The sequence below is a fragment of the Seriola aureovittata genome, chromosome 19 (genome assembly GCF_021018895.1).
Source record: "Seriola aureovittata isolate HTS-2021-v1 ecotype China chromosome 19, ASM2101889v1, whole genome shotgun sequence".
Lineage (NCBI taxonomy): Eukaryota > Metazoa > Chordata > Actinopteri > Carangiformes > Carangidae > Seriola > Seriola aureovittata.
The window spans coordinates 1,805,054-1,818,215 of NC_079382.1; the positions used below are offsets into that span (position 1 = coordinate 1,805,054).

Below are 13,162 nucleotides of genomic sequence, written 5' to 3' on the forward strand. Positions count from 1 at the left end.
TTTAAGCCAGACAGTGAGGAGGACAATAACATTGAATGACATAAAGTAGTTTTTTAGACCACTGGCTTCTGATCTGGCCTCACTGGTGAGACTGCATGTCATGAGAATGCTGTCAAGGGCCTCAATGACCGAGGGTAGGTGTTGCGCTACAGGTTTAACAGCATCTATCCTTGCACTCCAGCGGGTATCAGAAAGACGATGCAAAGAGGAGCCTGTTTTCTCTTTGTAGATGGCCCATCGCTCTGGGCTGGCACTAACAAGTGCGTAAAGGCGATTGATGCAGCCAAAAAATGTTGCTACTTCTGGGCTTGACTCTGCAGCATGCACACCTACAAGGTTTAGGGTGTGGGTGGCACAAGGTGAAAATGTAGCCAGATTATTTTTCTTTAGTATTTGGGCTTGGACCCCCTTAACTTTTCCTGACATGTTCACCCCATTGTGATATCCCTGCCCTCTGCAGTCCCCAATGTCAATCCGTTTGTCATGAAGCACATTTTCAATCATTTCTGCTATCTCACTTCCTGTCTTTTTGCGAAAGTCCTTGAATTCAAGGAACCATTCGTTAATTTCCCAGTCATCTGTTTCTTTGTCGTAATTCACATATCTTATGAGTACAACATTTTGTTCAGTATGGGAAATGTCTGATGTGGCATCACAGATGACTGAAAAATAAATAGAATTCTCTCTTTCCTTCAGAATTGTTTTCAAAACTCTTCTACCACACAAATCAATGAACTCATTTTGACTGTCAGAGCTCAGGTAGTGTGTCAGCCTGGTTCCTTGTTTTTTGTCCCTGACTTTTTGCAAGTGCTCATTAAGCAGTGGGTCATAATGAGACAAAAGCTCTAGTGTGCCTAGAAAATTACCATTATGGATGTCATCTATGTCTTTGGTTTTACCCCTGAAAGTTAAATTTCTTGATGCCAAGTGCAGCGTTACATCCAGGATTCTCTGCAACAGTGCTCTATTTTTTTCAATTTCTGTTTATATCTGCTTCTGCAACTTAGCAGTCTCTGTGTGCTTTGTTCTTTTCATGGTCTGGGAATTTATCATACATTCGACGCCACTTCACATCAGACATTTTATATCCATCTTGACTATTCAGTGCACTAAGGGATGGTCTCTTCTGCTCTTTGGAGAAAAGGACACATGGGATGGAATACAGTGCATCAGTGCTTTTGCTGTATGTCACCCAGTCTCTCTTCACCTTTTCTCTCCCATTGGCTGCCTTTGTATACTTGAGGTACTCAGGGAACGGCTTTGCCTCTGAATCATTTGGCATGTCCTGATCTTCATCTCTGTTGGCCATTTTTCTTACAATACTCTCCCTTTCTGTATCCTGTAAATTTGCTGGCCACAAACCTGGGTCATTGGACTCTAACACTGCTTTAGTGGAATCCCTATCACATGAATCATCAGGTTGACTTTTAAGTTTTCCTCCATCACTTCAGGTCTCTCCATCATCTGAGCTGTCCCTCTCTCTCCCTTCTTCCTTTACTTCCACACTTTGTCCTGACATACAGTTAGGCCCAGAAATATTTGGACAGTGACACAAGTTTTGTTATTTTAGCTGTTTACCAAAACATATTCAGGATACAATTATATAATCAATATGGGCTTAAAGTGCAGACTGTCAGCTGTAATTTGAGAGTATTCGCATCCAAATTGGAGCAAGGGTTTAGGAATTACAGCTCTTTAATACGTAACCACCTCTTTTTCAAGGGACCAAAAGTAATTGGACAATTGACTCAGAAGGCTGCAAAAAAAAAAAACAAGGCTGCATGGGCTCTTCCCTCGTTAACCTGTCATCAATTAAGCAGTTAAAAGGTGTGGAGTTGATTCCAGGTGTGGCGTTTGCATTTGGAAGCTGTTGCTGTGAACACACAACATGCGGTCAAAGGAGCTCTCAATGGAGGTGAAACAGTTCATCCTGAGGCTGAAAAAAAGAAGAAATCCATCAGAGAGATAGCTGATAGATGTTAGGAGTGGCCAAATCAACAGTTTGGTACATTCTGAGAAAAAAAGAGTGCACTGGTGAGCTTGAGAACTCAAAAAGGCCTGGACGTCCAAGGAAGACAACAGTGGTGGATGATCGCAGAATCCTTTCCATGGTGAAGAAAAACCCCTTCACAACATCCACTCAAGTGAAGAACACTCTCCAGGAAGTAGGTGTATCACTATCTAAGTCTACCATACAGAGAAGACTTCATGAGAGTAAATACAAAGGATTCACCACAAGGTGCAAACCATTAATCAGCCTCAAAAATAGAAAGGCCAGAATTGACTTTGCCAAAAAACACCTGGAGAAGCCAGCCCAGTTCTGGAACTGCATTCTTTGGACAGATGAGACTAAGATCAACCTGTACCAGAATGATGGGAAGAAGAAAGTTTGGAGAAGAATTGGGGCAGTGTGATGGCATAGGCATGCATGCCTTCCAATGGCACTGGGTCACTTGTGTTTATTGATGATGTGACAAAAGACAGAAGCAGCCGGATGAATTCTGAAGTGTATAGGGATTTACTTTCTGCTCAGATTCAGCCAAATGCAGCAAAGTTGATTGGACGGCGCTTCACAGTACAGATGGACAATGATCCAAAACATACTGCAAAAGCAACCCAGGAGTTTTTTAAAGCAAAGAAGTGTAATATTCTGCAATGGCTGAGTCAATCACCAGATCTCAACCCAAATGAGCATGTATTTCACTCTCAAGACAAAACTTAAGGCAGAAAGACCCACAAACAAGCAACAACTGAAGACAGCTGCAGTAAAGGCCTGGCAAAGCATCACAAAGGAGGAAACCCAGCGTTTGGTGATGTCCATGGGTTCCAGACTTCAGGCATTCATTGCCTGCAAAGGATTCTCAACAAAATATTGAAAAGTAACATTTCACTTAGGGTTATGTTAATTTGTCCAATTACTTTTGAGCCCCTGAAATGAGGAGTTTGTATAAAAATAGCTACAGTTCCTACATGTTTAATCATATATTTTTGTTCAACCCATTGAATTAAATGAAATGAAGTAGAGACCTTTGATATACATTTTATGAAGACAAAGGGACCGTTTGTTTCATTACTTTATTTTGAATAAAGTATTAATTCTGATTTAAAAAGGAGGCCCCCTGTCAGTCATGGGCCCTTAGAATCGTCCTAACTTTTCCCCCCCTTTACAGCGCCCCTGGCTACTGTCACATTTCATGCCAGTTGCCTTCGCTTGAGGGAGGAGTTGAGGGACAACACCCACTTAGGAGACCGGAGCTGTGTCCCATTTCATATCGTTGGCGCTGCCTGTAATGCGGCATCTTCTGTATAGAGGATCTTTGTAGAAACAACAAATGGATAAACACTGAATTTGTCATGTATCTGCAGTTAGAGATGCTAACGCTGCTGATGATTCATATTACATACAGTGTGACTTGTGTGTTTGCAGCAGTCAACAGAATAATGAGTGGAAGGTGACTGTTGCTACACATTTAAATGAGTTCATTGTTTCTGTTTGTCCTCCAAAGTTAACAACTAAGTACATTGTTTATCAATGTCAAAAACAACTTAAATTAGTGTTTTTTGATCGATGGTGTGGTCTGAAGTACGGCTTTCCAGCCCTGGTGTGTGCATGCGTGTGTGTGTGGGGATGCGCCTGCTGTGTGTGCGCCCTCTAATGTATTTCTTATCTCCGGGAACATAATGAATTAGCTCTGCCCTCAGATAAGACACAAGGCTTGTTTGGTATTGATGTGGGCGTCTGCAGTTAATGTAGCAATTGGCTTCCAACCTCTAAAGATGTGAAGAAGATACGGGGGGTGACGTGTGAAGAGGCGTCTCCCGTTAAAGAAAGTTGGGGGGGGGGGGGCGTCTCTCCCCGAGGAGGCGGCGCAGACGGATTTAACTGTAATGAGATGAATTAGACGACACACATGATGCCGTGTGACAGACCGAGACGAAGAGGGAGGACGACGTGGAGAGAGGCCCAACAATTTACTTGCTTTCACCTCTTTGAAGGGTCTCTAATCAAAATCCTGCCAAACCACAGGTGATGTGCACTAAATGGCCAAACGTATGTGGACAGCACAACAAGCCTTTCAGAGGGATGCAGCACTCTTGGAATTGCTAAGCTATTGGGGCGTGATCACCGAACCATCAAACGTTTTGTTGCAAATAGTCAATCAGGTCGCAAGAAACGTGTTGAGAAAAAAAGATGCAAATTAACTGCTAAAGATTTGAGAAGAATCAAACGTGAAGCCGCCAGGAACCCATTATCTTCCAGTGCCGTCATATTCCAGAACTGCAACCTACCTGGAGTGTCCAGAATTACAAGGTGCTCAGAGACATGGCCGAGGTAAGGAAGGCTGAAATCCGACCACCATTAAACAAGACATAAGTTGAAAGGTCAAGACAAAGGTTTTATGGACTGATGAGATGAGAGTGGCTCTTCCCGTGGCTGGATCAGTAACGGGCACAGAGCTCCACTTCCAATCAGACGCCAGCGAGGTGGAGGTGGGGTACCGGTACGGGCCGGTATTATTAAGGATGAGCTAGTTGGACCTTTTCCGGGTTGAAGATGGACTTAAAATCAACTCCCAAACCTACTGCCATGTTTTAGAAGACACTTTCTTCAAGCAGTGGTACAGGAAAAAGTCTGCATCTTTCAAGGCGGCCATGATTTTTATGCAGGACAATGCTCCATCGCATGCATCCAAATACTCCACTGCGTGGCCACAACCGGCAAAGGCCTTAAAGATGGAAGAATAATGACATGGCCCCCTCCTCCCCTATAAACCCTATTGAGAACTTGTGGGCTCTTCTTAAACGGGAGATTTACAGTGAGGGAAGACGATGCACCTCTCTGAACAGCATCTGAGAGGCTGTGGTTGCTGCTGCACAAAAAAATTGTTCAACAGATCAAGAAGCTTATGACTGCTACTGAAAAGAAAGGTGGCTATATTGGTCACTGTATTCTTTTTTGGAAATGTCAGAATTGTTTATTTGTAAATTTGGAGTTGTTTGTTTGTTATTCTCACTTTAACAGATGAAAATAAACAAGTGAGATGGGAAAATTTTCGTTTTTCATTTAGTTGCATAATAATTCTGCACACTAATTGCTGCCCAATAATTCTGCACAAATGCATATTCTCCTAAGAAAGCCAAAAACTCACTTTAACTGTCTTATATATTCAGATTCTAGGTTTATTAACATTTTGGATTGACTGAGAGCACTGTATTTGTTCAACAATAAAATGAATCCTCAAAAATACAACATGCCTAATAATTGTACACACAGTGTAGATGGTTTTCTTATTCATTTTAAACATTCCCATTCTAGGACAGTGGTCTCAGACTTTAGGACCCTGCTGTTTATAATATCAACAGGCTTTGGGATGGATATATATTTATGTAACATATGTCTACAATATAAGAATACATACATAAACATGTATTTGTAAAGGGTTGACATGTCAATGTATGACATTTTTACATGTTTTCTTCTATATATTCCATATATGGAAATTCAGTATATTTACATATATTACATTTGAGTATGAGCAGCAGACCTGCTGTGCCCCAACTGTGTTAAACTAGCTTATTAGTTAGTAGTTAATTGCACATGTACCAGTTGAACACGCTTGTCAAATTTAGCTATAATTAGTGCCAAATCAAATGGTGCTTTCTGGGAAGTTATTTGGAATTTCATGACCCGTAAAATAAGGCACTACCAAAAGCATTTCTTTTACAGAGCTGGCCTTGTGCACAGGGGCAGAGTCATATTAAAAACTAAACTCAAACTAAATTGGAAGAACACTGTAGTCTAAAATATCCCAGCATGTTGCAGCATTACGATTTCCCTTCATTGGAACTAAAAGATCTATAGACCAACTAGGAAAAAAGACTCTCATTAAAACGAGAATTTCTCCATGGCATCTGATCTCTATAGTCAACTGCTTGTACAGTCATTACTTAGGGAGCAGATACATATGAAGGTGTTATCTGTAGCTACAGTATAATACAAACAAAGCTGTACTTCACCACCGCCTGACCCTTATAGCCTGTTCACATCTCAGTGGCTGTCTCCTGATCCTCCTCCTCTCTCAGCTCTTTGTGTCAGGAGTTGATTCACTGTTTGTTAGTCAGCGACTCTCCATTAACCCTGAGTTTGTCGAGGTCAACGTCCCTGCAGTGTGTCCTGTTCAGACCTGCAGAGCCACACCAGGCAGCAGCGGGGCTCTGCTTTTTATGTCGCCGAAATGACTTCCCCCCCTCAGTATTTATGTGTTTTCATGTTGGCAACTTCGGTTAATGAGCTCCGTGAAATGAAAAAGGAAAGCAAGAACCACAACAATACCAGAGCTGGTTGTCTTATAAGTCTTAAATCTCTGGTCTGTTGAAAAGAAAAACTGAAAGAAAATTGAAAATGAAGCTGCAGCTCTTTCAAAGCTTGTGAATTCGGTTTGAATGATTTCACGCCAAGTCCAGTTTTGGCCAGAGAAACTTCTACCACTGTTTTCACTGTTAGTTTTAATAGTTGTGATAACTCTAAGACGTCCACTACTACTGTTACTGATGTCAGTTAGTCAACACTTCCTGCACAGATGCATCAGAATAAAAGTCCAGCAGGTTGGGGCTTTTAAATCTAAATGAACAGGAAGTGTCACTTTTCACTGACGGTAGCTTCACTAATTAAAAGCTAATCGGAAACACCTGGAAACAATTAGTGACTAAAACCGCCGCTGTGTTAAAAGGAGAAGCTGAGAGCAGCAGTCTGGTGAGTGTGACATGACTCCTCTTGTACTGATGAACTTACTGCTGTAAAGAGGGACATTATACTGGATTTACCATCAGCACTGATTGTTATCACGATAATCCACTGAGGTATATTAGTAATTCTCAGCTGCGCTGCTCCATCATTGATCATGTACACTGGATCTGACCTGCCGCTGTTGGGTCTTTAATAATTCAGCTCCCCCCTCCCTGTGACCTCTCCTCCATCTGTGAAGATCAAGCTGGTGTAAAGTGATTACTCATTCCCAGCTGACACAGTCCTCCACTAAACCTCCCTCACGGCTGAAATATTTACCGAGGCCTCTGAAGCCGCTGGAGTGGGAGGTGTGGGTGCAAAAAGCATCGCATCCAAGTCGATCTCCATTAAACTAAACTTCGGGCTGACTATCTTTTCCAAGAGTTGGAAATCACAGAGGACACTATTTTTTTTTTTTTGTTGTTGTTCTTGTTTCACTTTCCCCAACTATTTCATTCACTTGCACATTGACTTGTTAGGAGTGAAAAATCAAGTTTCAGAGAGACCAACAGCAGCAGCTTTCTCAGACAGCAACAGGTCAGGCTGACTGTGAAGTTTCCGCTCCCTGCTGGTGTGCAAGACAAACCAAATCAAACACTCCATCACACTTGTTGACTGAGAATTCAAAATTGTGATTTTTAAAATTTGAACAAATCATTAAAGATTTTATTTTTATTTTTATTTTTTCCCCAATGAAAATCAATTTTTCATGATTTTGAATTTAAAGTACAGAGTGCCAGCTTTATCATGCAGCCTACACATAGGCTGTGTCCCAATTCAGGGGCCACATCTTTCCGAGGACACGGTCTACGAAGGTGTGGCCCTTTGTAGCCGTCATAGACGACCAAGGCAGTCCGGTCTACAGAGAATTCCGCAAAGTGCGGCTCCTGTTGCCGAGAAACCTACACGACATGTAGCTGTTCTTTCACGAAAACCTGAGGTTTTAAGGCCCTTGGTTTTAACAGTTATACTGAAACCCAATACTTATCATTAAAAGTGTAATCTTGAGCTTTCTGTCGGTGTTGTCTGCTGCCATATTATTTTCATTACCGGCGCGCAATGAATCTTGGGATATGCCGGGCTACGAAGGACGGAGCTGTCGGAGCCTTTGTTTCCCAGGAAAAGGACGTATTCCTTGGAAATGAGACATCCCCTTTTGCTGCTGTGACACAAGCCTCCGAAGGACGGAGCTACACAGCTGTTGTCTCATCGTTGGACGGATTAAATTCTCATAATTTAAAAACCATTTTTATATCTTTTATGATCAGCGTTATTTCAGTAACTAAGTGACCTTTCTGTAGTTTCATGAATGAAACGATCAATGCTCTCGATCGTTTGGCTGCTGTGAAAACACAACATCTGATTGAAGGTGCTTTCCTCCTCTTAGCTTCCTGCTGAGGTTTCTTTCTCTTTTTTTTTGGAGGGTTAAAACTCTGTGATTTGGGGTCACATATAAAAAAAACTGTATTGATTCGACTTGACAAATACAACCAGAGACAGAGTAGCTGCTCAAGGCCAGTTTTCTGCCCCCAGTGATACATGTGTAATTTTCCAGCTGAACTCAGTGACCTGTAACTCCTCCGCTGTTGCCACCGGTAACCACATCACCAAAATCAATGGGGACTGAAATCAGAATGAAGATATAACTAAAAAACTGATTCAAATCAGACTGTGAAAATGCTACAGCAGCACAAATCAGCTGCTTTCTTTAATTTTTTTTTTACGACATGAAGCCGCAAAAAGACACCACCTATCATCAACAGTCATCTTGCATCAGGAAACAGCAACAGCTGTTTGCGTTGGAACATAAAACCTATAAGTGAAAATAAGTGTACACGTATCAAACCGCTCCTTTAGATAAATCATTCATTCATTCGCTCATTCATTCATCCATCAGTCACCTGTCTCTTGGTGTGTTCGCTGACTTCTCCCGGCATGTCGTGGGCACTCTTGATGAGCGTGCGGGCGATGTGGTAATAATACACAGAGATGATCACCAGAGGGATCAGGAAGTAAACCAGGAAGATCATCACAGAGTGGATCTTTGGATGCATCGGATTGGACAGCGGGTACGGCACGCAGTTCACAAAGGTGACGTTCATGTTGTCCCTGTGACCCTGAGAGGGAGAGGAGGGAAGGGGTGATTGAGGAGGAATTTGGGAGAAAGGAAGTGATGAAAGAGGAAAAAGAGGAGAAAGAGGAACAGCAGGAAGAGAAATTGATTGAGGAGAGAAGAAGGGAAGAGGGCACATGAAAAGGAGGGAGGAGAAAGAGCCGAAAAGATGAGGAAGCAAAAGAGGAGAGAAAATGAGAATAAGGGAAGAAATTGAAGGGAAAACAGTCAAAGGGATAGAAAACATGAAGAGAAGAAAGAGGTGATGCAAGAAAGGACAGTGAGAGGAGAGGGAGAGAAGAGAAAAAGGAAAGAACAAAATGGAAAGAGAGAGAATGAGAGGATAGAAGAAATGGGAGAGAAGGGAGGAAAGGAGACAACTCGAAAGGAAAGAGGATAAATGAGCGCAGAATTAGGAAGAAAAGGTGAGGAAAGAGGTGAGACGGTGGAGGACAGATCGCAGAGTCAAATCATCATCTATAAATCTGACTGTGAAGACTTGGCAGCTGTCGGGGCTGATGTTTGTCTGGAGGGAACGCCGCTGAGACGCCGCTCGCAGAGTGTGAACTCCTTCACCCGCTCCGCTGAGCGGCTTCCGCCTCTTCGTAAGACTCTGCTTTACAAGGCGTCATGTGACCCGTGCTCTGCCCAGCTTCTGTTGTTGCGGCGTACGTTGCGGCGCGAACGGGACCTGCTGTTTGTCGATCTTACCTGCAAGGAGACGACTTGAGAGAAAATGGCCTCGGGGACGGCGAGCAGGACGGACAGCAGCCAGATAGAAACAGCTTTCAGACACGTCCAGAAGACAGCGCTGGACGTCTGGATGTCCATCGGGTTCACTATCGCCTTGTACCTGTTGAACACAGAGAGGGAAACATCAATTTAATAGCAACAAGAAAGTTCACAATAAAACACTCTGAAAACAGCTGAATTATGAATAACCACAGAGAGAGAGAGAGTCAGATCAACCCTGGAAACCACTTCATCTCAGTGATTGAATATTTTAGACACGTTTTACACAATATGAATAGTTTACTTTTTAAAAAATACAGGACCAAGGCCGCAGAGTTTGATTTTATGATGATGTAACATTGTGGTAAGAACGAACCCGATGAGCCGCAGAGCGAGACCCTCAGACCTGCAGCGGGGCGGGAGTCTGCCACCCGTAATCTTACAGCCGGTTTTAATATTCATTGCAGTCATGCATCTAATTTTCATCTTTCATTCATCCTTCTTAAACTATTCTATTCATCTATCATATATCATACAACAAATGTAGCTGAGATGGGACTGTGATAGGCCGAGACACCTGTCAATCAAGCAAACGTGCCCCAAAGTCACACCTTTACTACACCTGACTGGGATTGTCTCTCATAACTGCCGAGAAGAGAAACCAGATTGAGACCATGACCTCTGTCTTGTGGAAATATATTTACTGCATTTTTTTGGGGGGGGGGGGGGGATTAACACCCTAACCTCACAAGAGTTCTAAAAAGTCCTGTCACAGACACTCCACACTTTATTATTCTGCAGCACACACACTAACTCAGATATTTTGGCGACATTCCAACAGGGATCTTTGAATAAACACATTAAATTAGACTTTGAAAAGGCTGCCACTGTAGACACTATATTAATAAAAGAGGAAAAACCATAATGAAACAAACCCATAATCACACTTGAGGTTTTCTGGCCTGAAACCAAACACAAATCATTGAATAACTCTTTTCCCCCCTCCTGACAGCATCGCTGGTTCCAGGCTCTTTGTTAGTTAATGAGAAAACTCCATCAGCCATCGGACGGCTCTGGCTGCACACTGGAGGACAAAGAGAGGAAACAATGGGGCCGTGTCACTCTAACCATAATTATTCTTTATGTGTAATCATCAAGCTGCATTTTAAATTCCTCATTAGGCGGAGCAGATCAGTGATTAAGCTGGTCGGGGCCTCAGCACAGGAGTGACAGCCATCTGGTAATCCAGATTCCACAAATTACATCGTTGAATTTAAGCTTAAAAAATAGAAATTTCAGGAAAAGAAATGGAATAAAAACTAATTTTATAATTATTTATGGACTGCAATTTTTCTACGATAGCTATTTCCATTCTCTGTGTAGCTCTATGGTATTTTTTTATTGGGGTCTGCCTTTCCCACAGGAGATTCAAATTGAGATTCAGAGGGGATTTCCTGGTGTTTCAGTGTTACTTCAGTGTCCCTGTTCACTCATCGCTGCACAGCTGTATCACAGCTGGGTCAAAAGATTACGCTGGCGATATTGATTTCTGTTTGTTCTTTTCAACAAAAATCACGTGAAAGATGTTCGTCCGTCTCCCAATTCTTTCGGAGTTTTCCACCAGCTCTCAGCTCAGAGCTCATTGGTTCCTATGTCCTCGTCGCCCCTGTGCCTTACTGCTTTGTCTGCTATTGCCCTGGCTTCCTGGTTCCTGGGAGACTCCGCCTACCTTGGATTGCCGACCGGCTGCACCTGTGAGGAAGAGCATAAGAGTTTGGGCCTCTGGTTCCTCACTGGTGCTAGCTGATCATTTAAAAAGTGTCTTTTTTTTATTTTTTTTATCGGCTATTCATTTTGAAATTTTGCAAGAGAGGAAATGAAAGGAGAAGAAGCTACGGTGAGGTATTGGATGAAGAGCTGTGAGCCAGGCTGCACACATCCAACACGAGATAAGCTTTTACTATGCCTGAGCTGATGGGATGATTTGTTTCCAGCCGAAGCTCCTGTTTCATTAAAACACACGGATACTGCCAGAACCGCCAGGAACCACATCAACCCGCGCTGAAATCTTAAGGATCACAGATTTAACTAGTATACACAGCACCAGGTCCCTGAGGCCGAGGCTGCCCAGTGCACCTGTAGCACTGCATTATTTAAACCTGTGCTTTTCACACTGTGGCTGCGATAATTTGCAGTTGAATGTTTACGTGAGCAAGAAAAGTTTAGCCCCATATCTGCAGCAACAGACGGGCAGGAACAAACATTTCCTGCTGCTGCTGCTGCTGCTACATACCAGCATTTGTGTATAAATATGAAATGGAGCCTCCTTCATCCCCAGCGATGCTTGTATTAGACTGTCAGCGTGTTAAACTGTGTTTACGTTACTCTGACTGATTCCAGACCTTGTATTTCCACCAGGGTATGGTGAAGTTGTGCTCCGTCAGAATACAGATAGGGACAAAAAAACAAGAAAAAGAAAAGAAAAACGTTCTCTTCCTGCTTTACACAAACAGGGTCAGAGTGAGGTCAGACCAGCGCTTCATTCACCCTGCACGCTCATTCATTCATTCATTCATTCATGGACCTGGGAGTCGACTCACCTCAGACTCTGTCATACACTTTTTGGCCGATAAATCTTGCATCAATTTGCTGTATCGTAATTGGCTTCGTGTATTATTGATGTAATGATTCATTGATTATTTATGTTATGTAGGAGCTATATGTTTTAAGATGTGTCCTCAGGCTGTAAATGTTTGGCACATAAAGTCCGGGAAAAAAATGTTGCCAGCAGTTACTAGTGTGTAAGAGCAACAAGGGAAATGGTACCGAGCGATCGTCATCACCGCCGGCTCCTGGCAAAGAAACCGTGTTCTGCAGCAGAGGAAACTCACCATTACAGCCATATGTGATAGTGTCGCACATGGCAGCAACACTATGGGGATTAATGTGCTGCTCTGTCAGCCTCCACTCCTCTACAGTTTGAGTCTTTCCAGCAGATGCTGAACCTGTTGCAGGGTGATGCCATTCAGTCTCCGTAGGGTCAGTCAGGTCCAGCGCTGATGTTGGGTGATAAGATCCGGTTCACACTTGGTGTTGCAGTTCACCTCAAACATGCTGGACGAGGCTCAGATGCAGACCCGTCAAGTTTTTTCCACACCAAACAGGGAAAACAATTTGTGTATGGAGGGATTGTCATGTTGAAACAGGAAGCAGACGAACATGATGTCACTGTGTACTGTAGCGTTAAGATTTCCCTTCATTGGAACTGAGGGACTCAAACAGAGAGACAAAGCAACTATTGTTCCAACTGTGAAGATGCCCTTTAAAAAAATAACAGCTGTTTAGTCACAAACCTGGCAAACAGAAGGCAGTGATCTACAGGTTAACCTTCCGGGACACTCCCTGAGGATGGATTTTTCACTGAAGAGCTGTTGACTGAAAAGCTACATTATGTACCTGAGTTCCAGGGTCGCTATCATCCATCTGAATCTGCACAAATGTTCAGGATAAGGGTGCATGCCCTTGCAAAT

General features: G+C 42.9%; 1 protein-coding gene across 1 annotated transcript in view; it reads right to left on the reverse strand.

The window, feature by feature from the left end:
* nmbr (neuromedin B receptor) overlaps window positions 1-13,162 on the reverse strand; it is a 58,071-nt gene that overhangs the window by 22,780 nt on the left and 22,129 nt on the right. Inside the window, exons 2-3 of the mRNA XM_056405149.1 lie at window positions 9,612-9,753; window positions 8,689-8,904 (exon numbers count right to left, since the gene is read on the reverse strand). Of these exons, the coding sequence (XP_056261124.1) occupies window positions 8,689-8,904; window positions 9,612-9,753 (358 nt within the window). The remainder of the gene's footprint in view (window positions 1-8,688; window positions 8,905-9,611; window positions 9,754-13,162) is intronic.